The following is a 24,773-nucleotide window of genomic DNA, read 5'->3' on the forward strand; positions in this document are numbered from 1 at the left end:
CGCTCCCTTTTTAAAAATCATCGCTCCAAGACTTTTCGGTGCGTTGTCATTTATACTCTTGAGTTTGGAAGGCGAATAATTTCAAATCTACTGTATATTCCGCCTTTCGATCATTACTGATCACTTTTTGAAGAACTGAATCTCTCTTATTAAAAGTAGATTCATTAATGTTTGTTTCAAAAGATCATTATGCGGCCAAGCTCAAGGGTGTAGCGAGCCTATAGACCGTAGGCGAAACTTGTGAAAAAGAATCCCGACAAGTATGTAGGACATGTATAATCCAAGCTATCGGAGCGGCATTGTATGAAAGAGTATTAAGCTGGTGGAGTGGATGGCAAGTGTGTATTCCAGTTCGCTATCGAATATATAGGTATTCACCCCGTTGAGAAATACACTTTTGTATAGCCGGTATATATATTCACCATAATAATTTTGAATTAGCAACATCACGGAAAGCGTTTTATGGTCGTTTGTGTGCTAAAGTTTTTTTTTTGTTTGCAGAGGCTCGAGTCATATAATTCAAACACATCGGTGAATACGTAATTTTGTATGCGGCTGAATGAACCGCGACAACGAATAAAGAATTGCGTATGAAAGAGGAGGAGAAGAAGAAAAAAAGATTATGATTAGGCGGGTGGGAGGTAAACAGCAGATCATAAAAGACAACAATAATTCCGAGTTAATAGTAAAAACGGGGTTGTTCGGTATAGCGCTAAAGCCAATAGAGGAAAGAAAACAATTGAACATGAAAGCGAGCGCAGTGAACTGTTTATATGACGACGTGAGTTAGTTCCTTTCCCTTTTCGTTTATCTTGATATTGTTATATGGTGTCTCCCTTCAGCGGCGTCCGAATCGCATGTGCCCATAATCGTCAAAATCACGCTTGCCGTAGCGCATGTGGCCGTAGTCGTCCGGCTGTCGCTTGCTGGCTGCTTGACGGCCTTCTGGCAACACGAGCGGGACATCTTCATCTGCGAAATCCTCGTCACCGAATCCTGTCGTCTCGTCGTCGTCGTTGTTGCTCTGCACGACGGCTGGTAGTTTGGCCTGGAGTTTAGGATTGCTGCTGCCCAGTTCCACTGTAGATCTGGCCAACTGGAACGAATTGCTGGGCACACCGTTCTTGGTTTTCTCCTTTTGGGATGAATCAATTAAACGAGAGAAAGTTGTAGTCGTTACATTGAAAGGTTAACTAATCAAATTTTCATTGAGGGGGTAGGGCAGCTATAGGTGACGGTTGATGCAAGTTTTAACACGCAAACACGGAAATCCTTTTTCATCCTCACTGAAAACTTTAGTAGCTTTTGATCAAAGTTGATATTTTACCCCGCCCATGGGATCGAATGCAATTGTGTTTTCTTGGCCTACCTTGTCGCCGATCCTAGAGCGAAATAGGAGCCAACGTAGCCATGAATCAATTGATTTGCTGTGCGAGGTGGGATTCGGCGAGTGCAACAAACGGCGACCCGTGGCTGTTGATGACGAATCGGCGGGAGCTGCAGTGGCCCGGCCTACTCCCAGCACGAGAACCGCCGCCAAAACCGTCGCCAACATGGTCAATTTCATCCTAATATAAAATGCAATTATTAATCAATTGCCACATCAATAACTGATTGATTGATTGATAGTCAAAATATACCTGAAATGTGTTTGATAGAACTCCACGGGACGAGATATGTAGTCGAAGGAAAGTTGCTATTCACAGATAGTCTCGTCACACTAGAGAGATGGCTACTAAACGGATGGTGCAGTCTCCTTTTATACCCGACGTAGCAGCCCAGGGACTTGACTGGGCTGGTTCAACTGTCTGCAGGAAAAGGATATAGGCCGGAGATGGTGCACGGCGGCAGTTAGCTGCGCATCGGACGTCATCCGATGGGGGGCCAGCCTACATACACACATATAGGAGTGTGCACATCGGCGGGGGTTGATCCTCAAATCCTCCGAGACACCAACTCTTGTGTCTATGCTTCTTCTTCTCTGACATTCGTTCCTCCACTTTCTCCAATTTCTAACCACATGTTAGTTGACACTGCCTTACCGTCCTCTGACAGGCCACCGTGCAACTCAAACAGCACGAAAACAATTCTCTTCTCTACGTGCACATATAGCCTGTAGCTGCTGTTTTCCTGCCTTTTTGCAACCAGGGAACAGCTTATATTGGAACACAAATGACGTCATGCTCTATCAATTGGATAGTATCCATTCAATGACATGTAGTATATGTCTCGAGACTTTTCTTTTATCGGCATGTCAATGCCAAGCACTTGTCTTAACGTCGATAGTTAATGCGCTTCCGAATTCATCAGTAATGAGTTTCTTTGGCGGAAATGATTCTTTTCCAAACGCTCTTCCGTAATAATGCGTAGAGGCCAGAAGTCGATATAACGGAATCGAGATACTATAATTGACCTGTAAAAATAAAAAAAAAAAAAAGAACTTGTTCACCGTACTAATCAGCACAGCATACAACCCAATTTAGATCTAGATTGGGTGAAGACGCCGCTGGGACAGCACGCGGAAGCCCAACGGGATGCACCGCACGTTATTCTTAGACGATTCGGCAGCAGTCGGCCCATCGTGTGATATATACTAATCCAACCAAACCCAATTGATCATTAGTGTATGAAGGTAAAATGATGGCAATATCGGGCAATATGGAGCCAAATAGCACCGGCACCGGGTCGAGCCTCTAATCAACGGAAGTCTCCTGCAGCACATACTGTGCTGCTTCTGCTGCCGGGCCTTCCTCTTGCCCATCCACAGCACATACTATACGTATACAGTAGACTGTACAAAACATTTGAAACATAATCTAACTTGGGCTATTATAAGTGCTGACGTAGCTGCTGGGGCTTACATGCCTGATCAATCGCCCCAACATAATTACCGGAGAGTCTACACACACACACACACAGCACACAACGAATTATGAAAAAAAAAATATTTCTTTGTTGCCCTTTGCCGTGTTTTATTCCCGTTCCATCGTCTCCGCACGTCCTTAAACGGACGACGCTTCCGTCAGACTATTAACAATGTTTAACTTTAGCGTCTTGACTGAACTCTGTCTTATTATAGGCATAATTGTAACTTGAAGCGCGGTCCAAATAGAATTAGCGCAGTATATAACAGCATCCAGTGGATGTCCAAATTGTTCGTCGAATGTAATTTGATAAAGAGGAGACGCGGAGCAGTCAACAGGCTGATGCGCTCTGCTCATGCACCTCTCGTCAGTTCGTCGATTACGGTCATCACGTCGATGCTATGGAAGGAGAAACAAGTCGGCCGATAGATGACATATTGACATAATACAGTAATGGATGGGCACGGAACCGGAAAGAGAGCCGACTAGGAGCTTGGCTACTGCTGCTGCTGCTGTATAGGCAGTTGGAAGCAGAATGATCGTCCTACGCTACAGCCCTACGTGCACAGCAACACAATGTTCTTTTCTCACGGGGGTTGTTCGCGTATTAGACGGTTTAGTGAGTGCGGATGAAGTAAAATATGACTGTCAATCACATAATTATCTGATTCCCAGAAAGGAGGTCTAAAAGTGGGTGGGCAGCCGACCACGAGTCAATAAGGGCCACTCATGTAATCGTTGTCAGGTTTGTCTTTTATCCAAGATAATCGTAGAAAAATAGAGAATCGCCCGTTAATACGGTATAACCGATTAAAAACAACATTATCAAAATACTCGGAAATCCCCGATTATGGGCCTCCTGTTTGTTTCTAAATTGCAAACGGACTTAATCCTTCTACCTGAGCTGACAAGTAAAGGACGGACGAGGTCCTCTGACGTGTGTACATAACGATCCCGTTGTACTTTGGGGAATTGTAAATGGATAACGATACGTGATGGGCTTTATAAGTAATAGCTATTTGGTATGGCGTTATAGTAAATGCGACCAAAATGGCACTGAAACTTATCGTATATTAGTATCGTGAAAGCTAAATAAAGACATGACCTTATGAAGCGGTCCTGGCCTGTATAGTGCTTGCACATGTTGCGTAGAGGCGAAATTTGACCCTCCATAGCTTTAAAATATTCGCTTTTTTCGAAATAAAATTATCTTTTTTTGTGCTTCTAGAGGAAAACAAATTTGATGCACAGCAACAGCACATTGTTTTGACGCTCGTCGTGTCTCATGTGTCATGGGACTCCTGGCATTTACATTGAGATAGTCATTCTTGGCTGAAATGTTGTTATCTAACTTGGGAAACGTCTAATTTTCTTTTAATTAGTTCATCAGGAATTAAAATTTTCTCGTTTTCAATAAATTTGCAAATCTGTTTTCGTAAAAAGTTTTAAGAGGATATGGCGCCCTTGGATCGAAAATAGTATTTTTGTTTAGTCTGCTTTGTTATTGGGGTGTGTTTTCTTTTTTTGTTTTTGTTTATATTTTTATGGTTGGCACGCTAAGTTAGATAGTTAGATATGGAAGTAGCTATTTGTCATTTTTGCGAACATCACGGGCCGAGTGTAATTTTTCACACTCGGTTGGTGACTGAAACTGATAGTTATACCTCCAGCCAACTGTCAACCCCACCAGCACCAATTTGCTGCACGGTACGTAAGAGATAAAGTTAATAATTAACGATCTGAATTGATTTGTCAGCTATCTACAGGCATGCAATCCTTTTGGAAATGATCATCCAGGATATACAAGCAATGAAGCCACTAGCAACAAATCAACTATCAGTTCAAATAGGTACACTTCAGACATTGTGAAAAACCAGTTGCAACAGGCATGTTTCAGGAGCCTGAGTTCTGAGGTTTGTTTTATATTTGTCTCTTCTAATAACATCAGTTCATTTCATCAAGTATTTTTGTGTCTAGGTGAGCCCATCCAAAGAAGGGCCAATTTTTTTCAGTGATTCAGGCATTGACATTCATGTCATTTCCCACACGTTTTTCCTCAAAGACTCTTCAGCAAGAGGGTTCCAGAGATGGTTTAGTGTCATTGCCTTAGCCAATGAGAGTGCTATCTTGCTGAAGCTGTGGAACACACTTGTTCCTGAGATGAAAGAAATCATTAAAGATCTACAGCAGATGGCAGCCGAAGTTTACAAAAGAGAGGAAGAGCAGTGCTCACACAGGATGCTGCGAAGCAATTTTCACATAGCTAATGTTGGGGCAGCAAGGTCTCTGCAAGATATTTCAGGCAATCCAGCCATTCTGCTCAAGTTGCACATCCAGTTCTCACGATTGATCTTGCTTGCCAACTGCACTCCCAATCAAGTGAATTTGACAAAAAAGTTTAAGGTTAAATAGGTTTATTAATACAAATACATCATTTTCATGTAGGTAATAAAATCAAAAGTTGTAGAAGCTACAACCAATAAAATAGAAGACAGTGTTGCGGCCTTAATCAAAATTTGTGAAGAAATCGGACCTCACTTTAAAGCTTTCGCCAGGCACATTTTGAAGGTCTGATAAATTAATATATCTTTTCTTTCTCTGGTTTGTTTACATATTTTGTGCTGTATAGGGAGGATCAACATCCATATCTTCAGATGATTTATGTGTTAAAGAAAGTTGTATCAGTGCTCTTCAATACCTAGTCCCAGTGCAAGCTTCCAAAAACTTCATTATTGCACAACACACACTTCAAACTACGTCTCAACCGTGTCTTTTGATATCTAACAAAGGTCACTCAATCACCTGTATACTTAATAACTGTGAAGGGTATAATAAAGGTAAGTTCTATTTTGCAGCAAAATCAGTGAATTGTTTAATACAAATAATTTGTCTCTTCCTCCAACAGCATCATGTATTGTAAATCGATTGGAGAACATCTTGTTGGCGGAGGACGTCTCGCCATCATTCATCCATAAGCAGATAACAAACATTCGAGAACAATTGCTTTTTGCAGCAAAAAAAATGCAAGAGTTGAAGAATGCGGATCAGAACAAGGTGCTACAGTTTTTTCAATCTTTTGGATATGATACTGGAGACCTTGACATTTTTCATCACTGGAGCTTATACTGTTGATGAATCTGGTTCATTTTGTTGGATTTGAGCCTCCTTGTGTACATTTCTTTTGTGGACAGTCAAGTCATACTTGACCCGAAAGCATTTGGAGCACTTCTCACACATGTAAGGCCTTTCTTGACTAAAAAAAAAGTTATATATATAAATAGTACATTGTTACAAAATAGTTAGCCTTTACAGTGTTTATGTGCATCATACCTGTGTGTCTTGCAGTGCTTTGCCAATCCCAATACATTGTTGAAAGATTTTCCACATGTTTCACACACATAGAATTTAGATTGATCATGAAAGGTCATATGCTTTTTCAAATATGCCTTATCAACAAAGCCTAAAAATAGCAGTTCAGAAAGATTTCAAATTATAAACCTCATGTATAAGTAGATGTTTACCTTTATTGCAGGTGGGGCACACATGTGGTCTCTCTTTGGAGTGATGTCTCATTTCATGGAGCTGAAGATCACGCTTAGCACTGAACATTTTCTTACATTCATCACATTTAAATGGCTTTTGAGAACTGTGTCGAATCAAATGTTTTTCTAAATTGTTCTTTCCTGCTATGTTTTTCTGGCAAACTGGACAGGCATGAAGAGAAGCACTCCTCTTTGTGGCACTCCTTATAGAATCAGGTGATTCATTGGCACTGTCTTCCAGTGCATCTGGATAGGTTATAGATATAAGTGTAGAAGCCAAGTCTTCTTTGGAATGGTCGTCAAGGAAATGACTTTGTAAGGCATTGCGACCTTCGTTAGTCTCAAACGAACACAGATTGCATTCCATCTTAACATACTCTGACTTCTGCGATGCTAATTTACTCCTCCTGCTTCTTCTCGTTTTTCTGGTGGCGGCTTGAAGGGATGGTTTGATGTCACTTGGAGCTCCCGTATTTTCGGGTTCATCAGTCATTTGAGGTGAATCAATATTCAATTGAACTTCAACCGGAATCTCCCCGAAGTCCTCCATTTCCAATAACATGAAATGTCACAACAAAGTCCCGATCGTTCAATCGTTCCTACTCTTTTTCCTTCCTTTTCACCTAAAAAACCTTCTGCTGTTCATTAAAAACTAAAACTACCATCTACCGGTAAATATTTGTAGTATAACGAACAGGCTGGTCCAGGTAATAAAAAGGAAGGAAAAAAAATTTGGCAAACGTGCCTTCGCCCTTATGTCTTTTTTTTTTACATGAGCTCTATTACCTATCAAAATATGGATTGGAATTCTTTTCAAACTGTTCATTGATTTTGCCGATCAATCAATTACGTTTTGGATACGTTTTGGCTTAAAGACATTAGATACAATTGTTTACTAAGGGGAAATGGAACAAGGAATTCGCGAGCTGGAAGCTGCCGCTGGAGTGCTGCTGGTAAACTATTTCAAGTATACATTTTTTTATTTCAGTGTACTAATTTTGATTATTTTTTTTCATGTAGGCACCACCAAACTGTGTGACGAATGAACAAAGACATGGGGCAGAAGAGGTCTTTATGAACTTTCGAAAGATAAAATCACCATTTGTTCTCTGCAAATGCATTTTAGGTATGACACTGTAACTAGCAGAATGTGAATTGATTTAAACTTTTAATATGATGTTTAGATGCGAGCACCTCTGATTTGGTACTTTTCGAAGCAGCTGGCTTACTCAAGGATTCCTTGATACGGGAGTGGAGCTCTGTGTCAGAACAAGATCTGAAAAATCTAAAAACCTATTTGCTTAACTATGTGGTGCAAAAGACAACTCTGTCTGCCTATGTTCGTGAGAGAATTCTACAGGTTGTTGCCATTATGGTAAAAAGAGGAAGTGTTGAAGATTTGGGTGCTGACAGAGGACAAATACTAAATGATGTGGAACAACTGGTCATCAGTGGAGATAGTAATCAGCAAATGATTGCATGCAGTGTTTTGGCAGCTATCATGCAAGAATATTCAAGCTCGGTTAAGTCATCGGACGTAGGACTGCGATGGGAGATACACTTTAGGGTCAAACGTCAATTTGAAGGCACCGATTTGAAAAGGATCTTTCATTTTATTGTTCAAGCTCTACGTACTTTTGGGAGTGACGATAGGCAAATGAATAGAGAATCATGCCTATTATTAAGCCGTTTGCTTGCCATAGCAGAGTCTGTCCTTAGTTGGTTTTTTGCACCGACTACTATGCTTCCGAAGCGATTAATTGGCGTTTTTGAAGCTGATCAGAACCCATCGTTGAGGCCAGGTATTAACATTAACACTAAATTTTGTAAAAATCTTCCAAAGTAACTAAATATTTTCTTGCCTTTCTGTTGTAATTTACAGGCCCTCAATGGTCAGAAGTTTTTTTAGATCTGGCTGTTGTAGAACTTTTTTATAGAATCCATTACAAAGTTCGCCACTTGCCTGATTTATGCCATCACACTCTGAACTGTCTAACCCAATTAGCTTCGTTGAATGGACCAGTGATGGCTAACAAAGATGTACGTGTTTCGTACATCTCTCATTATTTGACTCAGTTTGTTCACTTTGTTGGCGGTGTTGAATTGCGCGCTCAAGAATGCCTAGGTGTATCCTCCATCTTCCGAAAGCTTGTGCTCTTTTTTCCACCTGATACTTTGGCAGCTTTGAATCCTGACCTACTGCAAACAGTTTTTCTCCACTGCACACGACTGACATGCAAATTCGCTGAACAGGCTGAAAGGGAATCAGCCTCACCGTCTGATGATAACCTTTCAATGGAAGCGTTTGATAATATGGTTATAGGATGGGACTCTTTAGGTATAATTTTTATTTGTCCTTCTTTTCGTTATTTCAAATTAAATGTTTTTAATATTTATTTAGGAGTGGACTCTGCGTTTATCAAAGAAGAATGGCGCATTGAAATCCTAAATACTTATATAAAATGTCATTTAGGATCACCTGACGGTATTCGAGGTGATGGGGCCAATGAAGAAACAGAGGAAGACATTGATGAAACCGAAGAAGATGATAAAACCAAATTTCGTGACCAATTAAGTAGCATTGGTGCATTCAGCCGCTCTGTAGCTTCTCATAGTCTAGTGTTACTAGCTCGTTTACTGGAGGATCGAATTACGCGATTCAGTACACAACTCCAGCGAATGCATGGCCAATCACTTAGTCAAAGCGATCAGCATCAGCTAGGATCTCTGTTCGAAGATCTCCATTGGCTCTTACTCATCTCCGGTCACACACTCACGTTAGATTCTGACGGGGAAACTGCCATCATACCGCAAGAAATTTTGCAGCATAGTATCGCTCAAGCTCCAACCGTCAACGTCGAAACGACACTTAAGGTAAATTTCCTCATTATTAGGTTCTTAACACTATTCAGAGTTTCCTCTAACCTATTTGTGTGAAGGTTATTGCTTCTCCCGGTAACCGTGCGATGGACATTGCAGGAATGGAAGAGTCTTGTGATCATGTGGCTCGTTTGATTGCTGCTGTGTTGCGGTTATGCGAAGTCGAACGGCGTGCTTCCGATGCAGGTATTTGTTGAATTATTCTCCTGCATAACCGAAATTCATTTCGCTTTTCGAATTAGGGTTAGCTCACCTTCTGAGTCCGGAAATGGGTTCAACTATTGTTTGGTGGCTGCGTCGTTTTGCACTGACCTATATGTTACCAAACGAGAACTTGTACATTGAGTTCAGCCCGTCTTTTTCGGCCGCCTTTGGACGAGATTCTGAAGGAGCTAATTGGATTATCGGATTTCTCTTGAATAAAGTTGAATCCAACTTACGAACACAGACGGCCGAATCCGCATTGATGAACGAAACATTACAGCTTCTAATGGCCCTTGTTGATACTAGAGAAAAGAGAAATGTGGTTATCAACAGTGGGCCATTCTGGACGTTGGTTCGAATGCATAACAGTAATGAACTTCTTCAGCTTGGCGGGAGTGCTAGGCGGAAATTCTTTCAGGCACTTACGATTGCTGGTGCTGGGGCTAATAGTCCACTCGGTGGATTAGGTGATCAAAACTATTTTTGGAATCAAGTCCTCAAGCCACTAGAAGATCGTTTGATATCTCTCATCCAATCAGAGAGCCTTAATCGTCTAATTCATCAAGATGATGTTCGCTTTTCTGTAAGCACGGCTTTGGAATCACTTATAGGTAAAGGAGATTGAATTAGCATTAAAAGTGCCCTGCATAACATTCTGCTTATTTAGGTGTCGTCATGGGAAGTCAGGTTGCCACTGTTCAGATGTTATTTGCATCCCTACAACCCGTTCTTCGTGAACTGCCAAAACTTATCCATGCTGCCCACAATTACAATCTCATAGTAGAGTTGATTCTGGAACTTTTAAGTACCTGTGCCCGCATAATGCTCATTTTTCTATCTCAAGTATGCTACAAAAAATTTATTTCTATTATTTAGCAATAGTATTAACACCCATTTTTATGTTGTAGTCTGACAGTGAAAAACTCTATCGTTTAGCTTTATCTTCAACACAAGCATATGCATCTCATACTAGCGGTCGGGTTACACGTGAAGCATCTGCTGAAGAAGATGCTCACCGTGACCTACTTCTGTTTATGGAATTATTAATGAATTTGTTGTCCAAAGATATTATTGACCTGAGTCCATTTGCTGCAGAAGGAACGCCCATATCTGCATCAGAGGTACAGTCTTATATTTTATTTCTTTATATTGTACATATTTCATATATTTGGCTGAAATGTAGGTTTGTCTTCATGGATTAAACTTGTTGATGCCGCTGATGAATGCCGAGCTACTTCGCTTCCCTCAGCTGTGTTGGCACTATTACAAACTTATTACTTTCGCTTGTGAAATATGTCCTGCAAAAATAGTGTCCTTGCCGTCCCCAATGTTGTCAAACCTTTTTGCATCCTTACAGCTGGGTATGACCTCCTTCGGTTCTGATGTCGCGGCCTTCTGTTTTGAATTTATTCAGGTAAAAAAAAATGACAAATGAACCAACACAGACCCTTTAAATTAATGTTGTTCTAGGTTTTGTCAACACATTTAGCCAAGAATGATAGGACAAGTGCTGCCTATGAAGCAATGAAACCATTTTTGAAAGTATTTAGCCATCATTTATTTTGTTTCTTTAATTGTTGATGTTAAGAACTTCTGTAAAATTTCCAACAGATTGTACTAGAAATGATACTTTGCCAGCAAGTGAGTTCGGATCTCCTGAACGTTGCCAGTGGAACATTTTATGCCCTCATTTGTGCATACCAGGTAAATAGCTTTCGAATTTTACATTTTTAGTACCACAATTAGAAACAAAAGAGTAATGTTTATATTTCTGTAGACCGATTATCAGCTTCTCGTAGAAGAATTGTTGTCTCGACAAGAGGAGGAAGCCTGCCGGAATCGTTTAGTGAATGCCTTTAACAACTTGACGGTTGGAGTACCCTTGAATGCTGAGCGATTAGGGCGCATAAAATTTCGCGATAATTTCGATGCCTTTATTATGGAAGTCCGCAGTCTTTTGATAGTTAAATGATTGCTTGTGTAATTATTGTGCCTTTTTTTCTTTGGAAGTAAGCCAGTTGATTCCTCAACTATGTTTCGTTTATCTGAATTCCTACTTTTCAAAAAGTAAATCCATGCAAATACATCGAGGGCTGATTTTATTTAATTGTCGCACGCACAAAATCTCTCTCTCAAAAAAGAAAGGATCCCGTATTTTTAATGCCACCTCACGGAGTAAACACAATTTTCAGTATGTGTAGGTAGCCTAGTGGCACGTATCGTTGAGTAATTATGTATCTTAGTTATCGGTACGCCTACCTGTTTCGCTTTAACACTTTCATTGATGCAAAATCATTCATCAGCCTTTGTTACGAGTTGACGACCCCCTTATTTTTGTCGATATGTAGTCATCTCACCAGTAATAAGACCAGTTCGCCATCAGCCGCTAAAAGCCCCATGTGCTCATTTAATAATTAGGGTATTACAAAACTGATTGATTGATTGGATGAACCATGGTGAATGAACCATCTAATTTGACAGAAAGTGATTTACAGTAGCTTACACAAACTGGGGAGGGGAGTAGAACATTTTTTTTCTTTTTCTTTCAAAAAGTTTGGTTTCAAGAGCCACTAGTAGATGGCGCGAGGGTCTTCGTTAAAGAAGACAAACGACAGTCGACCATTTTCTTTTAGAGTTTTTCACTGAGTCTGAGAGGAAATGTATCGTTGCTCATTGCGGTTTACTTTTTGTTTTCCTTTTTCGTAATAAATGGTAATTCCTGCTTGGATGCATTAAGGTTACGGAGTGTAAATGTTTTGCGGTTTAATTTACAGGTAATATAGACTGAATTTCTACTTGAAAATTTGATCATCGCATCATGTGGCCTTATTAACTAACTGCTGGTCATTTTCGAAGTAGGCAGATGATTTTGCCAAAATGTCGCCTCATGCAACATGCAACCTGTTCCGCATGTACGTTTTGTCACATGGAGAACAACCAACCAGATTAAGTCTGTGCTTTCTTTATTGCTGTCCAAGTTTGTTTCGTCACATGGAGAAAAAAAATAAGTAAGTAATTATGTTGATTAATTTTCTAAGCATAAGGCTACAAATTGAGTTAGTCGATGACTAAAGTATTAGGTCCAAAGTATTATCCTTTGCTTCTCTGTCGTGGAATTTTCAGCTAAATCAACTGAAATGTAGTTTACATGATTTAATTATTCATTCAGCAAGTAGGGCTTGAACGTCCTACATCCTTAATTTCCATTGGTTTTGAAGTGTTTGAACTACATTTTTAAATTTTGGAAAAGCTTGTCAACTAAACTCCTTTATAACTTTTCTCAAAGTAATTGTGAGGGATTGCATAGTTTAACTTTACTTCTGTCGTTTTGTTTTGTCACATGAGACTTCATTCCTAGATAGTAATTGTTTTTTTTTTCTCAAATAGGACTAGCAGGCAGGTGAAGTCTTAGCTTCATCTTCATTGCAATCTAATTCACACATGGATTTTTTCAGCCAGCCTGGTGAATGATAAAATTTTTATCTTGACCTTGTAATGTTTCATCAGTCACCTTTTAAAATCTGGAACTTCAGCCATCCAATTGTTTAAGCTGCATGGAATTCTCATTTTCCTATGCTGAGAACTTCAACAACATGTAGCTACACCAATTGAAGACCAGTAAGTTGATTATCTTATTCACTTTATTCGAAAATTAAATGTGTTGAGTAAGATGTAAAATTTCAAAAGTTTTCGGGAACAAAGCTTTGCTTTTATTGTTAAGTTTTTGGGATTTCATCAAAACAGTTCTTTCTTTCAATCATGTATTTAGTTACAGATTGTGTAAAGGGGAAAACAGTTGTACACAAGATAGTTTGATACAGAAAAAATATTTCTTTCAGTGGAGAGTAAATAGTTCCAATGAATTAGTATTTAAATCTTAGATGAGTCATCTACTTTCATGTAAATTTTGTTTCAACAATAGCTATCAGATAATATTTTAAGAATATTTTATGTTTACATTAATTTCACTTGCATTGCAAGCATTTGCTGAAGATTAATTCACTTCATTTTGGTTATAGGTTTATCGCTTATGTTCGCTTAGTTGCTGTCCGATGTGGCACGTTGTTGCTGCCTATTCCTTAGAAAGATCTTTCTGCATCAAGTTCAACTGGTCGTTCCTTGGTGCTGGTGTCCTGTTACCGAAGTTGCATCATTATTTTGTTAAATTGTCATCGTGACTATTGCAGTTTAACGTTTAGAAGTTCAGAAGCAACAAAAACATATTTGGGATGTTAATGTCAACAAATAATAAACAAGTTTCCGGGATTGGGAAAGGAAAGTGGAGGATGTTGGAGGGGGGAGGGAGGATATTTAAAGTTTGGATAGAAGTTCAATTAATTTATAACCCTACAAACGTATTCCTACCAATCAATCTCCATACCCCACAAACATAAACCTTCCAATCCTTCAAACCCCGAAAATATACACCTACCAACCCTTAAATTTATACTCATAACCCTATAAACCAATGTTGAACCTTAACCATATAATATCTGTAATAAATAAAAATAAATATATTATCTGAACCAATTTTTATTTTCTTTTTAAAATGTTAAAAAAATTTCAATAAACAGAGCGTCCGGTTCAAAACATATTTCTTCTGTACAAGTTAAACGCAACCCGCCACCACCGCTGCGGCAATGAGACAAAAAGCGATGTTTAGTTTTGCGGAAATCTGCGTCAGTCAAGTTACAAATTTTTCAAACAACTTCTGTCAGATCTTGCATTTAGTCTACTGGTGCAAATAGCGATCCTATGTGTTTGGTAGTTAAGAAAATGGTTGTTTAAAAAACAAACAATGGTGAGTATTTCTTGCTACTCAGGACACCCTATTGTTTGTTTTTTAAACAACCATTTTCTTAACAACCAAACACATAGGATCGCTATTTGCAATAATAGACTAGATGCAAAATTCTACGCCAGTTGTTGAATTAGAAAAATTTGTAACTTGACTGATGCAGATTTCCGCAAAAAATAAACCATGGCTTTTTGTTTCATTGGGTAGTGGGTTGCTTTGTTTAACTCGCACATGCAATTGTAGGTTTTGTCTACGGCCCCCAGAGATAGTATCTGGACCGAGAAGAAGAGAGAAGTACGAGGCAAGTTTTACTGGGGAGATGTAGTCATACTAGGCTTCCGGGTTAGACTCATGACCCTCCAAAAGTTTTCATCGGATCATGCGCCTTCCAAGTCCCCGTTCGACCAGAGCCCTCCCCTCCTCCTGGTTTCACAGCGGGTGAGTGACCACCGGCGGGCGTTGGTTAGTGGTTAGTTAGGGAAACGGGGCCACAGAAAAGAAGGGAGCCCAGGTATGCACTTGCAATTTAGCTAACTACACAATTTATCAGTCTTGGATTACAGCATTTTCTCGTCGGTTTTCACCAGTGGATGAAGTCCATGACAAGTAGCGAAGGATTACCCTGTAAGCAGAATGAACATTTATTTAGATGACAATAATATTCAAACAAGATTGTAGCGACAGAATAAGCAATACCTCAAATAAAGATGCCCCGCTTAAGAAAGTAAAAAGGGAGATTCAAGGGTAGCAGCCACCAGCCAACAGGTTAGTAAACAAGGGACCTTGTTGACTTTCTTGAAAGGACATGACTTCTCATTAAGTCTGCCATTCAAATTTCGAAACCTGGAGTTTAGAACCTGTAAATAAAAAAAGAAAAATAAGTCAGCTTGTTTATAATTTGTGTTATCATGAGTTTGACGTATATGATCTAAAAGAATAAACAATTATCAGTAAACACTCAAAAGCGTCTCTTAAACATTAGATAGACGTAAGTGGAGATCAATACTTTATATACATGTTAGACTGCAATGGAAAAAGTTCAGTGACATGATAATTGATAAGTGAACTTACACATGAAACCACCAATTAGTTATCCAATCTTCTCTCGAGAAGATGAAATGAGAGATTGGTCTATGCTGAGGTTGGTGATCTAGCAAGTCCAATACAAACAGCAGATAATTATGACTTCTAATAAAAAACGAGAAGAATATATGTTTCAGCATTACATGAAATGCATAAAGCTAGTGTTGGTTATTACCTGTATCATTTCCATGGCTCATTCAGTAGAAAACAATGATTTTGAACAAAATAGTTGACGGTAGGCTGCACGACGGCCACGACCCTTTCACGTTTCCTCCTATAAGTTGATGAGAAACATAAGGAAACATTAAGGTTATCTAACATTTACACGGAATAGAACACACACTGGAATTCTTGCTATTTCAGGCACAACATAGTACCTGGCAGGTCACATAGACTGTATGTGGCTTAGGGATTGATATCATTTGGATTCATTTTATGAGGTCTTTCTTTTCATTGCTGGAACATTCATAAGGAGAGACAACTTGCACAGTCACACTGTATTTGAATGCCTTAGACTGGTTGTTGTATTTACAATTTGATTTCATGCACTGCAGTGCAGCAGACGAACTTCCGGGAGAACTAGAAAAGCGGTTGATGCCAATTCATGACAATTCTGAGAGCGGCAAAAGGTACTTACGCAGCTTAACGTTGTAAACTAATATTTGCACAAGGCAGATACAACACATTCGCAAAATATAATTAGTTATTAATAGTCATAGTTATGACAACAATGAAAACGCAGGAAATTGTCTTTGAAAATTCTAAAATGGCAACGCAGGTAGAGCTTCAGCGGCAGATAGTGATGTTTTTGTTTACATTTCTACGCATTTCTACGGTCTTCGAGAGTCTTTTAGTCAGAGGGTCTTATACGTCTTATTACTTATAAGTATTTTAATAGCCTCGTACATTCTGTGACTTTTTGCGTAATTGAAGTGGGATATATGTGTAAAATCTAAATTTATATGATGGAGACTTCTCATAATATAGTCCATTATGGTGGCTGTCATTGTGGTCAAGTGCGATTTAAAGTAGTAGCCCCTTCGATTGTAGTTGTCTTTGACTGCAAGTAATCCAATTATAAACTTATTATACGTTCGTTCCTTTCTTATTTTGCATTATTGCATTGAATTATTTATTTCTAATAGTTGTACCATATGTACCAAAAAGCAAAACCGGCACTTCATTGTTCCATCAGTTAATTTTACTTTACTCGAAGGAAAAGACCAATTGAGTACATATACCTTTGGGACTCATCAAGCGAAGCATCAGGTTATTCTTTTATTCATTGCCAATCAGTTCATCTTGATTCTATTACTTACTTTATATGTTTAAAATGTTTTTATTTTATCAGTTTTGTAAAACATGTGGAGTTCAGAGTTTTTACTTTCCAAGGTCTAATCCTGATGGAATTGGTAATAATTTCAGTTAAATAAAATATAATACATGGGCCTTTAAAAATAATGTAAATTTTGAATTGATAATAAGGTATAATGCCTCACTGTGTTGATCAAGGAACAATAGAGGATATCATCATAAAGACATTTAATGGCCAACAATGGGAAGATAGCATGGCACAATTTCCAGAAATAAAAAAATTTTCAGACCTCTCATAAAAAAGAAGGGGCAACTGGTCTGGTTAAGTAGAGCACTTAACTCTTAATACACAGCAAAAATGTATGCAACACTCTTTTCATTTAGATGTAGAATTATGGGGTAAATATATAACATTAGACTTAGACTAGAGAGTTACCATTTAAAGTTTCAGATAAACTAGTAAGGAAACTCTCACCATTTATTATATTTGTCGTGGCAATCAGATAATCTGTAGGTGCTAAAAAATTTTAAGGAAAAAAAAAGTTATTGTTTAAGTTGTTATTTGCAAAATATGTTGAACGCTAATTACTTACCATCATCCCTTTTAGATAGAAATCTAAGAGCAGAAATCTCTGCGTAGGTACATCCACCGAGGAAGAATACTAATGTGACCTTGGTTTCTTCAATCGAACTATGGACACTATTTCTAGAATTTCCTAAAATACAGTCGAAGTGTGATTATAAGGTCTCATAAAAACTAAGAAACGGAAACAAACTTCTTAAATCAATGGAAATTGGTTGAGTTTCTTGAACCAAATGTCCTGGAATCAAATTAAGCACATCGGAAATCTGCTTCCATCCGGGCTTAGCTGCCCATTGAATCAATCGTACACTTAGTGGCGCGTAAATAGAATGTACATAGGAGATGTCAGTAGGTGTGATTTCATTGACGTCATCTACCGTAAGATTCAGCGCTCTCCGTATAACAGTAAAAGGACGATTACTTTGCTGCAATCGAAGGAGACCACAAGCTTCAAGATTGTGAAGCGTAATCATGTGCTGGAATCCGTAAGCGTGAATAATTTCTCTTTTGTAGTGTTCTAAGACGCGCGGCTTCAGGCCACTATTGGCAGCAGATTGCAGACAAATCAAGCGAAGAATCTGTGATAATTATAAATGTAAAATAAAGGGAAATGGCAAAATGTATCCAACTGCCACTTCAGTTACCTTAGTCAATGGTTCCTGCTTACAAATGAAATCTTCAATGTATGGACAAACTTTGTCAGTATCAATTCCATTCAAAAGGTCTTGCTCCACTTGAAGGGCCTCTTGGAATGCTTCTGAAATAGTTATTTCTTTAATCAATTCAGCGACAGATGTATCTGTAAAAAAATTATGCGTAATACAGCTTAAATAATGCGTAATACAGCTTAAATAATGGCCAGGAAAAAATACGACAAAGTATTTACGTAGTGCTAAAGACTGTTTGGTGGCTTGCATCTGCGGTAGTTTTGCTACAAACTGCTTCAACTCGCTGACAGTTTTTGCTTCGTGTCGTTCTTCATACTGAGCTGAAATAGCTTTAGCTTTGCGACTGAGTGCAGTACCCACGGCTGAAAAGTTCTTGTCCCTGTGCAAAATAAATAACTTTAAAACTGTCGGAAGCAAAATTTGTCTGATTCAAAATTTCACCTCAAATCAGCGTAAAGCTCTTCGGCCGAGTTTAGAACAACAGATTTAACAGAGCTATCATCAGAGCGAGGTGACTGGCCCGCAGGTGAAGAGGCTTGAAACTTTTCTCCTGGAAGCTTGACTGTATCTAAATAACAATGAAACCACAAAATGCAAGTAAAATAATTGTTTTACACAGAAGCTAACAATACTTTCTTACTATGTTTTATTCCATAGAATTCGTCGATAAGACCCTCATAGGTCAACTGAGTGACAACAGGAGTTATCAAATCTACAGTCCTATCAATGATCATGAGAGTGTCGAACAACGGAGACATGGGGGGATCACAGTCTACCCCAATATCACGTCGCATTCGAGTCATCAATTCGAATACGTTACGGGCATGGCGTCCCTTACCCACAACGTTGGGGAAAATGCCATATAAACTTTGGAGGGACATTAACCCATGAGCAATTTGGTGTAAGGAGCTGATTTCATTATCAACATATAGATCCTGGGAAGAAATTTGAAGAAATCAATGACAAGCAATCCCTTTCAAAGTTTGGCTCATAAATAAATACCTTGAAAACATTATCGAGTTCCATTGAAATGACATCACTATCCAGTGGGAAAAAATCAACAGGCAGTTCATCAATAGAAGTAAGAGTTCCATACACTCCTTTGTCCTAAATGAAGTAATAATTTTGTCAACAATTTCTTCTTCGCTGATTTAAGTAACTTTAACCAACCTTGAGCCGTTGCTCACATACTGCACTTCGTCGGGAGACAAAAATTAACTGATATTCCTTACTAGCAGAATGTCCTTGGCTTTCTTCGCTGAAATGTAAATTAACTAATTGTTGTCTATTTAAAGTTAAAATATGTAGATTATTCATACCTGTGCAAGTTATCTGCAATACAATCCATCAGCTCAACTTCAGGTCTTGTGATGAACAGTATATTTTTAACAGATATGGAAGGCAAACGCCCAGGTTTTAACTGGAACATTTTTACAACATCTAGTTCCTTAAGAAAACTGTATTCTGCCACCAAACCAATGGGGCCAGTGAGTTGTTCATCCCAAAATATCGCCTAGCATAATTGATGAATTTACGTAAATTTCTTAAATGGAATAGCACACACCAAAATACCTTTGTTCCACTGAACTTCTCTAAAAGAGAAACAATATCCTGTAAAAATAACAAAACTGTTGACAAAATTTATTTTTACTGTATAAAATTGTACCTTTCTTGCCAACTCTCTCAGCATACTAAAGTTGACTTTGCCAGCTGATAAATGAGCCATGGCTGCTTTGTTAATAAAATTTGACTTATAAATTGGTAAACAGATTCGATCTGTTAGATTTAATTCTTTAAGATACGTCTAAGTACGTCGCTATTAACTGTCCAGATTCTAGATTTCTTAAGCGAAGGGTTTCCGAGCTTTTGTTTCTTTGTTTCTGATGAGGAAATATTTCGATTATTTCGTAAATGATTGGTATTGATAGTTGCTTTAAAGTATATAGTCAACTAGTAAATAGACCCAAGCTGAGAAACAGTGACCACTGACAAGTATCAGCACAACTGACAGCTTACAGTTGTAAACACTGAACAGCTGAGATAGGAACCATACAGTGTTGCCATTTTCCGAAACGGCTATCCTGGACAGTTGGCAAAAGCGGCAAAAGCAAAACACGGATTATGGAAACACATATTACACTTTCCTCTCATTAGTCATTTCGCTTATCATAAAGTACATTAAATAAATTCATAATCATTGAACTCCTATTTTATTGGACGTCCACAAAAACAATCACCTTGTTTTAATGGTGTTTTAAAAATGGCGCTCTTCTGGCTTCAACTTGACAAAAGTTTCACTGACCTCCCACAGCTTCTTGGCTAATTCGAGGTCTTTTGCCAACTTGGACGTTTTAGCAATCTGTGATTTTAAAAAAATTGTATTTTTAATTCGAAAAATATTTAAAACTTGCATTGCAAATATTATTTCCGGTACATCTTTATCAACTTTTAGATTATCGTTGTATGCATCAGCTTTGATTTGCAGGCATCTATATTATTAATAAATGTTTTTTGTTTTAAGTTAATATTTTACCTTACAATCGCTGAAATATTCTCCTGTAACGTTGGCGACTTCGTCAGCCACAGCCAAGTGAATACTTGTCTGCGCACCTTCTTTGGCCGACTGAAATATAGAAGGTAGACAGTTATAACGTTCAACGGATATGTAAATCAATCTCAGTAATGAATGAGGAAACAAAATTGAATTCTCAGTTTTCTCGTCTTAAACCTTTGAGAAAATAGAAGACACATGTGATGCAATTTTCACTAAAGTCTCATAAGGAAGGAAACGACCAAATTCAGTTTGAACGACACCCGGATGAAGAGCATTGACAGTAATGTTTTTACCTATAAGAAAAAATAATAAGTTAATATACATTTAATTTCTAGTGTATGTATGCTTGATGAAAATGAAGTATTCACAACTAATTAAACAGTGGAATGAGATTTTTTAAAATGCAGCAGAAAAAGAAAAAAAAATAAAAAACCTTAAAGAAAAGTGGAATGCAGACCGCGGCTACCATCTGGAACCCTAATTAAATTACTCGAGTAATATTTGGCTGAATCAGAATACAACAACATATAAAAAATGATGTTACATGTTGGAGCGTTGCGAAAGATTTCAGTTTTGACAGCACCAGGATGCAAACAGTTGACGGTTACACCTTATCGTATGCAACAATTGAATTTAAAATTGAGGTGATTAAAAATATCAAAATTAGCTTGAACTATCAAACAACAAGGTTGCTTCATTGTTGATCATTTAAATTTACTTGTACTTTAATTATTATACCGGATTTGATAACGAGAGGTGCGAGATGTCGAGTACAGAGAACTTGGCACAACTTGGAATAAAAGTATCTGGTAAAAAGTTGATAAGCGTTAAAATCAATCTGTGAAAGTCAATATAAAAAAGAAGCCAATATGTACACTGTGCCGGTATTGTAAGACAGTTCCGAATTTAAGTTGTTCAAGTCCAATGTGTTAGTCTGGGAGTGCGCCATGGAAGAGACGAATATAATACGAGAGGGAGCAGATTTTTTCAGCAAACCTTAGGTGAGGCACATACAAGAGCAAGAAGAACATGAGAGTTTTGTGCATCTGAATGGGTTTTTATGTTACTTTATATGTCATGTTTCGACCTAATTGTTATTAGGACTCTAAATAACTTTTCATTCCACCGTTGAATATTGGAATACTCATTCACCGAGCATGAAAAATTAACGAATAGCTGAATTCACCAAAAGGTTCGAGTTTCTTGGCCAGTTCTTTGCTAAATAAAACGTTGCAAAGCTTGGTGATCCCATAAATGTTGAGAATTTTATTATCGGATGGATCACGTTCAAATGTGAGATCATCCAAGTTCAGTTTTTTTATCCATCTGTGAGCGGTTGAACTAACGTTGATGATGCGGACACTTTTTTCCACTTCTAGTTTGGTTCCAGCAGTTTTCATCATCAACCCTTCAGTTTAGTTGAAATGATTTGATATCGACACATGAATGATGTATCGACCATATTGATTTCCTTCCACAGAAAAAACGCCACAAATAAGAGACTTACCTAACAGCAGATTGGTCAAAAGGAAGTGCCCGAAATGATTGCTCTGCATCTGAACCTCGAGTCCATCTTCTGTCAACTTCTTCTCAATGGTAGCGCAGCCAGCGTTATTGATTAGGACGTCTAAACGAAGCTCACTCTTGAGAATGTCTGCGGCAAACTTGCGGACGGATTTGAGCGACGTCAAATCAAGTTGGCGAATAAACACATTTTTGTTACGTGACTCACGAATGATGTCCTCTGCAGAAAGATGTGATAGAGAAAAACCAGCAAGATGAAATTAACCTATATAACGTTCAAGTGTACAAACCTTTTGCAATGGCTGCTTTCTTAGGATCTCGACATGCCAGAATGACTCGTGCTCCTCTCTTTGCCAGATCAAGCGCCGTTTCCTTGCCGATACCGGTATTTGCTCCTGTGATGATGACAGTTTTCCCAGTCAACTTCTTCGTACTGGTGCAAACTCCCGTCGTCAGGATGAGATACGCTTTTATGACACCCAATACAACCAAAATTAGTAATCCAATTTGAGTCATAATGGACAACGAACACACGGAATTCAACATTTTTCTAAAGTGGATTGTGTCAGCAGTTTGTCAAGACTATGGTGAAGTTTGAAATGGAGAGTTATCTCTGCATGTTAGTTCTACCTTGGATATGAATATTGTACGGTTATCATTATAGATACTAAGTGTTTATGTCTCATTGGTCTATCTGGCTTGAAGAGTAAACAAGATAACAATATAAGTACAAATTCCAAAAGAATTAACTGATGTCCTTCATCTATTAAAGTATGTTTTGAAATGACTATACAACCTTTAGCCCTTTGAAAACTTGTTTCATTGAATGTGTAAAAAAAATTATGTTCAATTATGAAAAACTTGTTTTGCGTAAAATTATCTACGTTACTTTAATGAAATGAAATACTGTACAATACAAGAAGGTGCATGGTCATTATGGCGACAGATCACTCTTGGGACTTGACGTGTGTGTGACTTGACGTGTTAAACTGTTAATTTTCTTTTTTAAAAACAAAATAGCAGACGATATATGAATGCAAAATAATTGATCGATCTTTTCAACCCGGAAACCACCCCATATATCGATTAACTAACCGTTCCAAAGGCAGTTTAATCTATTGCCCCCGCCATCCGCCGGATGGATCGTAAATCGTATAAAAAACACCGCTACGAACGTTAACAAGAAGGGATCTCTAAAAATCTCTAAAATATTCTAGTATTCTGAACAAATTATATGGGGGTGCAAGTGCAAGGGCTGTTAGGCTTATCTAACGAAAGAAGCTGTTAAGCGTAATCTCTCTGCAGACAACAAAGGCCTTTTTTTGTTTAAATTTTTATAGAGCAGTTATGGGAACTGAATCTGGTATTTATTTTTTTATTTTTCCTCGATGAGAACCAATGCGAAATAATTTGGTGTTATGTAAACAAAACCTGGACGGTGACTTTTAGGGTTTTACGAACCGTGAAATGCCGATGTACTTTACATGGTGAGGCATTTCCGGTATCTGAAGGTCTTGTGATATTCGTAGGCATAGTCGTAAAACAAATAGTCATATAATAATGAATTTATGCAAAATGCATAGTCATATAATATGCCGTTAAACTTAAATACATATTGTTATTTGATTCGTGAGTGCTGTGGCCAAAAAATGCAACTCGTAAAGAACGATGTGATGGACACAGATGGACAATATACACACGTGTTGGAGGCTGGTTGGAGGTATTTGCCAAAGAATTGTAGCTTGAATCCTGAAAGATTTCCTAAAGTGAATTCCTTTATTTTCCGTAGATCAAAAATTTCGATTGGTCTCAACATCGTCTTTATAGGAAGGATAATCCGGTTTTTCTTGAAACGATGCCGACTTCTATGGGCGTTGGCTTCTCTCCGTATGAGCAATCACATGGCCACCGGCCCATTGCGGGAGCAACAACACGTTCCAGCTGTTTCCCTAAATGTTTTCTATTTTCGCACCGCTGAAATCGTTCTGAAGGTGATGTGAAGGTGAGTAACATGTGAATAACAAACCAGTTCAGTAATCATTCCCTCATTTCAGGACACCATGAAACCGAAAAAAAAAAGAAAAAATTTTGAAGGGCGAGCAGTTCCAGTTTGATTTTTACGAGTGTGGCTATTTGAAATTGCCAGTCACCATGAGTCCATGACTATTTCGAATTCATAAGGTGAAGTTTAAAAGTAAACAGAATTTCCTACACGATTCGAAGGCTATTCATTTCGTTGCTCTCAATATCCAACATCATGGTTGTTCGAAGTGTGACACTCATCGTCCTTTACTTAATTCAAGTAGTACGACAAACAGGTTTTTTCAATGAAAACAGAAATGCCTAATTGACTATTAAAAATGATTACGTAAGAAGTAAAGTAATAAAATTGTAACTAAATATTGCAACTTGTTCGTTTTTAATTCAATCAGTAAAAAAAAATTGTTCGCCCTTGCCAGAGTTTTAAATGGACCTACTGGTCGTTTGTTATTACTAAATAATATAAGATGAAAAATTTTCGCAGAAGAAATTTTTATGGAAATTTTTTTAAATCGGAAAAAAACCGGTTGATACATGCGCAGTAACTGCCAAACTGGTTGCCATTGAAGCGTATTTGCCTTTTGGGACTAAAGGGCATATTTCGTCATATTCTGATCAGATTGTTGTTTGTCGGTTGACCAAAAATTTGGCTTTTCAAGTTTACTATTCGAATTCAATTCTGATTCAATTATAGCCTTGGCATGAGTTGGGCGAAGTTT

At 38.1% G+C, this 24,773-nt stretch overlaps 7 protein-coding genes and 3 long non-coding RNA genes across 15 annotated transcripts; 5 read left to right on the forward strand and 5 right to left on the reverse strand.

Moving 5' to 3' along the window:
* Positions 1–328: 328 nt before the first annotated feature.
* LOC124195773 lies at positions 329–1,789 on the reverse strand. Its single transcript, XM_046590350.1, has 3 exons — positions 1,641–1,789; positions 1,370–1,568; positions 329–1,135 (listed from the first exon to the last, which is right to left on the reverse strand). Exons 2-3 carry the CDS (start codon positions 1,565–1,567, stop codon positions 839–841), a joined length of 495 nt encoding a protein of 164 aa, XP_046446306.1. The 5' UTR covers position 1,568; positions 1,641–1,789; the 3' UTR covers positions 329–838.
* Positions 1,790–4,335: 2,546 nt separating this feature from the next.
* Positions 4,336–6,242, forward strand: LOC124195771 (folliculin-like). Of its 2 annotated transcripts, none has more exons than XM_046590347.1 (6): positions 4,336–4,571; positions 4,631–4,777; positions 4,842–5,244; positions 5,314–5,432; positions 5,494–5,701; positions 5,770–6,242. In XM_046590347.1, the coding sequence occupies exons 1-6, from the start codon at positions 4,440–4,442 to the stop codon at positions 5,994–5,996; spliced, it is 1,236 nt and encodes a 411-aa protein (XP_046446303.1). In that variant the 5' UTR covers positions 4,336–4,439; the 3' UTR covers positions 5,997–6,242. The 2 variants fall into 2 exon arrangements, with proteins under 2 accessions (XP_046446303.1, XP_046446302.1); XM_046590346.1 differs by having other exon boundaries at positions 4,337–4,571; positions 4,842–5,243; positions 5,310–5,432.
* On the reverse strand, positions 5,750–7,052 carry LOC124195772 (histone-lysine N-methyltransferase PRDM9-like). The gene is made up of 3 exons (XM_046590349.1): positions 6,386–7,052; positions 6,195–6,324; positions 5,750–6,117 (listed from the first exon to the last, which is right to left on the reverse strand). Exons 1-3 carry the CDS (start codon positions 6,966–6,968, stop codon positions 5,985–5,987), a joined length of 846 nt encoding a protein of 281 aa, XP_046446305.1. The 5' UTR covers positions 6,969–7,052; the 3' UTR covers positions 5,750–5,984.
* A 52-nt stretch (positions 7,053–7,104) lies between these two features.
* On the forward strand, positions 7,105–11,592 carry LOC124195770 (exportin-4-like). Its single transcript, XM_046590345.1, has 13 exons — positions 7,105–7,359; positions 7,427–7,532; positions 7,591–8,208; positions 8,289–8,744; positions 8,808–9,280; positions 9,346–9,472; positions 9,529–10,101; positions 10,158–10,333; positions 10,399–10,611; positions 10,674–10,904; positions 10,961–11,032; positions 11,102–11,194; positions 11,268–11,592. The coding sequence occupies exons 1-13, from the start codon at positions 7,312–7,314 to the stop codon at positions 11,460–11,462; spliced, it is 3,381 nt and encodes a 1,126-aa protein (XP_046446301.1). The 5' UTR covers positions 7,105–7,311; the 3' UTR covers positions 11,463–11,592.
* A 530-nt stretch (positions 11,593–12,122) lies between these two features.
* Positions 12,123–14,027, forward strand: LOC124195774. Of its 3 annotated transcripts, none has more exons than XR_006875413.1 (4): positions 12,123–12,264; positions 12,347–12,498; positions 12,878–13,108; positions 13,510–14,026. It is a non-coding gene; the product is annotated as an uncharacterized LOC124195774 (long non-coding RNA). The 3 variants fall into 3 exon arrangements; XR_006875414.1 differs by having other exon boundaries at positions 12,350–12,498; XR_006875415.1 differs by having other exon boundaries at positions 12,127–12,202; positions 12,265–12,498; positions 13,510–14,027.
* A 648-nt stretch (positions 14,028–14,675) lies between these two features.
* On the reverse strand, positions 14,676–15,407 carry LOC124195775. The gene is made up of 3 exons (XR_006875416.1): positions 15,360–15,407; positions 14,985–15,145; positions 14,676–14,910 (listed from the first exon to the last, which is right to left on the reverse strand). It is a non-coding gene; the product is annotated as an uncharacterized LOC124195775 (long non-coding RNA).
* A 760-nt stretch (positions 15,408–16,167) lies between these two features.
* LOC124195783 (centromere protein V-like) lies at positions 16,168–17,048 on the forward strand. The gene is made up of 4 exons (XM_046590359.1): positions 16,168–16,437; positions 16,517–16,640; positions 16,723–16,783; positions 16,857–17,048. The coding sequence occupies exons 1-4, from the start codon at positions 16,334–16,336 to the stop codon at positions 16,982–16,984; spliced, it is 417 nt and encodes a 138-aa protein (XP_046446315.1). The 5' UTR covers positions 16,168–16,333; the 3' UTR covers positions 16,985–17,048.
* Positions 16,899–19,984, reverse strand: LOC124195777 (vacuolar protein sorting-associated protein 33A-like). Its single transcript, XM_046590353.1, has 12 exons — positions 19,603–19,984; positions 19,509–19,547; positions 19,256–19,449; positions 19,107–19,194; positions 18,939–19,043; positions 18,577–18,871; positions 18,378–18,504; positions 18,155–18,315; positions 17,913–18,067; positions 17,462–17,846; positions 17,279–17,401; positions 16,899–17,202 (listed from the first exon to the last, which is right to left on the reverse strand). The coding sequence occupies exons 1-12, from the start codon at positions 19,660–19,662 to the stop codon at positions 17,105–17,107; spliced, it is 1,830 nt and encodes a 609-aa protein (XP_046446309.1). The 5' UTR covers positions 19,663–19,984; the 3' UTR covers positions 16,899–17,104.
* A 145-nt stretch (positions 19,985–20,129) lies between these two features.
* LOC124195781 (retinol dehydrogenase 13-like) lies at positions 20,130–22,978 on the reverse strand. Of its 3 annotated transcripts, none has more exons than XM_046590356.1 (8): positions 22,305–22,978; positions 21,998–22,234; positions 21,366–21,486; positions 21,229–21,296; positions 21,035–21,100; positions 20,924–20,967; positions 20,470–20,559; positions 20,130–20,295 (listed from the first exon to the last, which is right to left on the reverse strand). In XM_046590356.1, exons 1-8 carry the CDS (start codon positions 22,558–22,560, stop codon positions 20,191–20,193), a joined length of 987 nt encoding a protein of 328 aa, XP_046446312.1. In that variant the 5' UTR covers positions 22,561–22,978; the 3' UTR covers positions 20,130–20,190. The 3 variants fall into 3 exon arrangements, with proteins under 3 accessions (XP_046446312.1, XP_046446311.1, XP_046446313.1); XM_046590357.1 differs by lacking the exon at positions 20,130–20,295 and adding an exon at positions 20,665–20,783 and having other exon boundaries at positions 20,469–20,559; positions 22,305–22,739; XM_046590355.1 differs by lacking the exons at positions 20,924–20,967; positions 21,035–21,100; positions 21,229–21,296; positions 21,366–21,486 and adding exons at positions 20,665–20,783; positions 21,677–21,898 and having other exon boundaries at positions 22,305–22,831.
* Positions 22,979–23,196: 218 nt separating this feature from the next.
* On the forward strand, positions 23,197–24,414 carry LOC124195785. Its single transcript, XR_006875419.1, has 2 exons — positions 23,197–23,734; positions 23,804–24,414. It is a non-coding gene; the product is annotated as an uncharacterized LOC124195785 (long non-coding RNA).
* Positions 24,415–24,773: the final 359 nt, after the last annotated feature.

The sequence above is a fragment of the Daphnia pulex genome, chromosome 6 (assembly GCF_021134715.1).
Source record: "Daphnia pulex isolate KAP4 chromosome 6, ASM2113471v1".
Taxonomy (NCBI): domain Eukaryota; kingdom Metazoa; phylum Arthropoda; class Branchiopoda; order Diplostraca; family Daphniidae; genus Daphnia; species Daphnia pulex.

Bases quoted from the DNA above. Each gene is read 5' to 3' on its own strand.
- LOC124195773 (XM_046590350.1), bottom strand. From the start codon at position 1,567: ATGAAATTGACCATGTTGGCGACGGTTTTGGCGGCGGTTCTCGTGCTG. The intron at 1,136-1,369 runs GTAGGCCAAGAA...TCATCCCAAAAG, and splicing joins GCTCTAGGATCGGCGACAAG to GAGAAAACCAAGAACGGTGT.
- LOC124195771 (XM_046590346.1), top strand. From the start codon at position 4,440: ATGGAAGTAGCTATTTGTCATTTTTGCGAACATCACGGGCCGAGTGTA. The intron at 5,244-5,309 runs GTGAATTTGACA...ATTTTCATGTAG, and splicing joins CCAACTGCACTCCCAATCAA to GTAATAAAATCAAAAGTTGT. The intron at 5,702-5,769 runs GTAAGTTCTATT...TTCCTCCAACAG, and splicing joins CTGTGAAGGGTATAATAAAG to CATCATGTATTGTAAATCGA.
- LOC124195772 (XM_046590349.1), bottom strand. From the start codon at position 6,968: ATGTTATTGGAAATGGAGGACTTCGGGGAGATTCCGGTTGAAGTTCAA. The intron at 6,325-6,385 runs GTAAACATCTAC...TGCTATTTTTAG, and splicing joins GTGCCCCACCTGCAATAAAG to GCTTTGTTGATAAGGCATAT. The intron at 6,118-6,194 runs GTATGATGCACA...CTTTTTTTTTAG, and splicing joins AAGCACTGCAAGACACACAG to TCAAGAAAGGCCTTACATGT.
- LOC124195770 (XM_046590345.1), top strand. From the start codon at position 7,312: ATGGAACAAGGAATTCGCGAGCTGGAAGCTGCCGCTGGAGTGCTGCTG. The intron at 9,473-9,528 runs GTATTTGTTGAA...TTTTCGAATTAG, and splicing joins ACGGCGTGCTTCCGATGCAG to GGTTAGCTCACCTTCTGAGT. The intron at 10,334-10,398 runs GTATGCTACAAA...TTTATGTTGTAG, and splicing joins TGCTCATTTTTCTATCTCAA to TCTGACAGTGAAAAACTCTA.
- LOC124195783 (XM_046590359.1), top strand. From the start codon at position 16,334: ATGATGGAGACTTCTCATAATATAGTCCATTATGGTGGCTGTCATTGT. The intron at 16,438-16,516 runs GTAATCCAATTA...TATTTCTAATAG, and splicing joins GTAGTTGTCTTTGACTGCAA to TTGTACCATATGTACCAAAA. The intron at 16,784-16,856 runs GTAATAATTTCA...ATTGATAATAAG, and splicing joins GTCTAATCCTGATGGAATTG to GTATAATGCCTCACTGTGTT.
- LOC124195777 (XM_046590353.1), bottom strand. From the start codon at position 19,662: ATGGCTCATTTATCAGCTGGCAAAGTCAACTTTAGTATGCTGAGAGAG. The intron at 19,548-19,602 runs GTACAATTTTAT...TTATTTTTACAG, and splicing joins TGAGAGAGTTGGCAAGAAAG to GATATTGTTTCTCTTTTAGA. The intron at 19,450-19,508 runs GTATTTTGGTGT...CAATTATGCTAG, and splicing joins AGAAGTTCAGTGGAACAAAG to GCGATATTTTGGGATGAACA.
- LOC124195781 (XM_046590355.1), bottom strand. From the start codon at position 22,560: ATGTTGAATTCCGTGTGTTCGTTGTCCATTATGACTCAAATTGGATTA. The intron at 22,235-22,304 runs GTTTGTACACTT...ATCTTTCTGCAG, and splicing joins GAAAGCAGCCATTGCAAAAG to AGGACATCATTCGTGAGTCA. The intron at 20,296-20,469 runs GTAAAATATTAA...TTAAAATCACAG, and splicing joins AATATTTCAGCGATTGTAAG to ATTGCTAAAACGTCCAAGTT.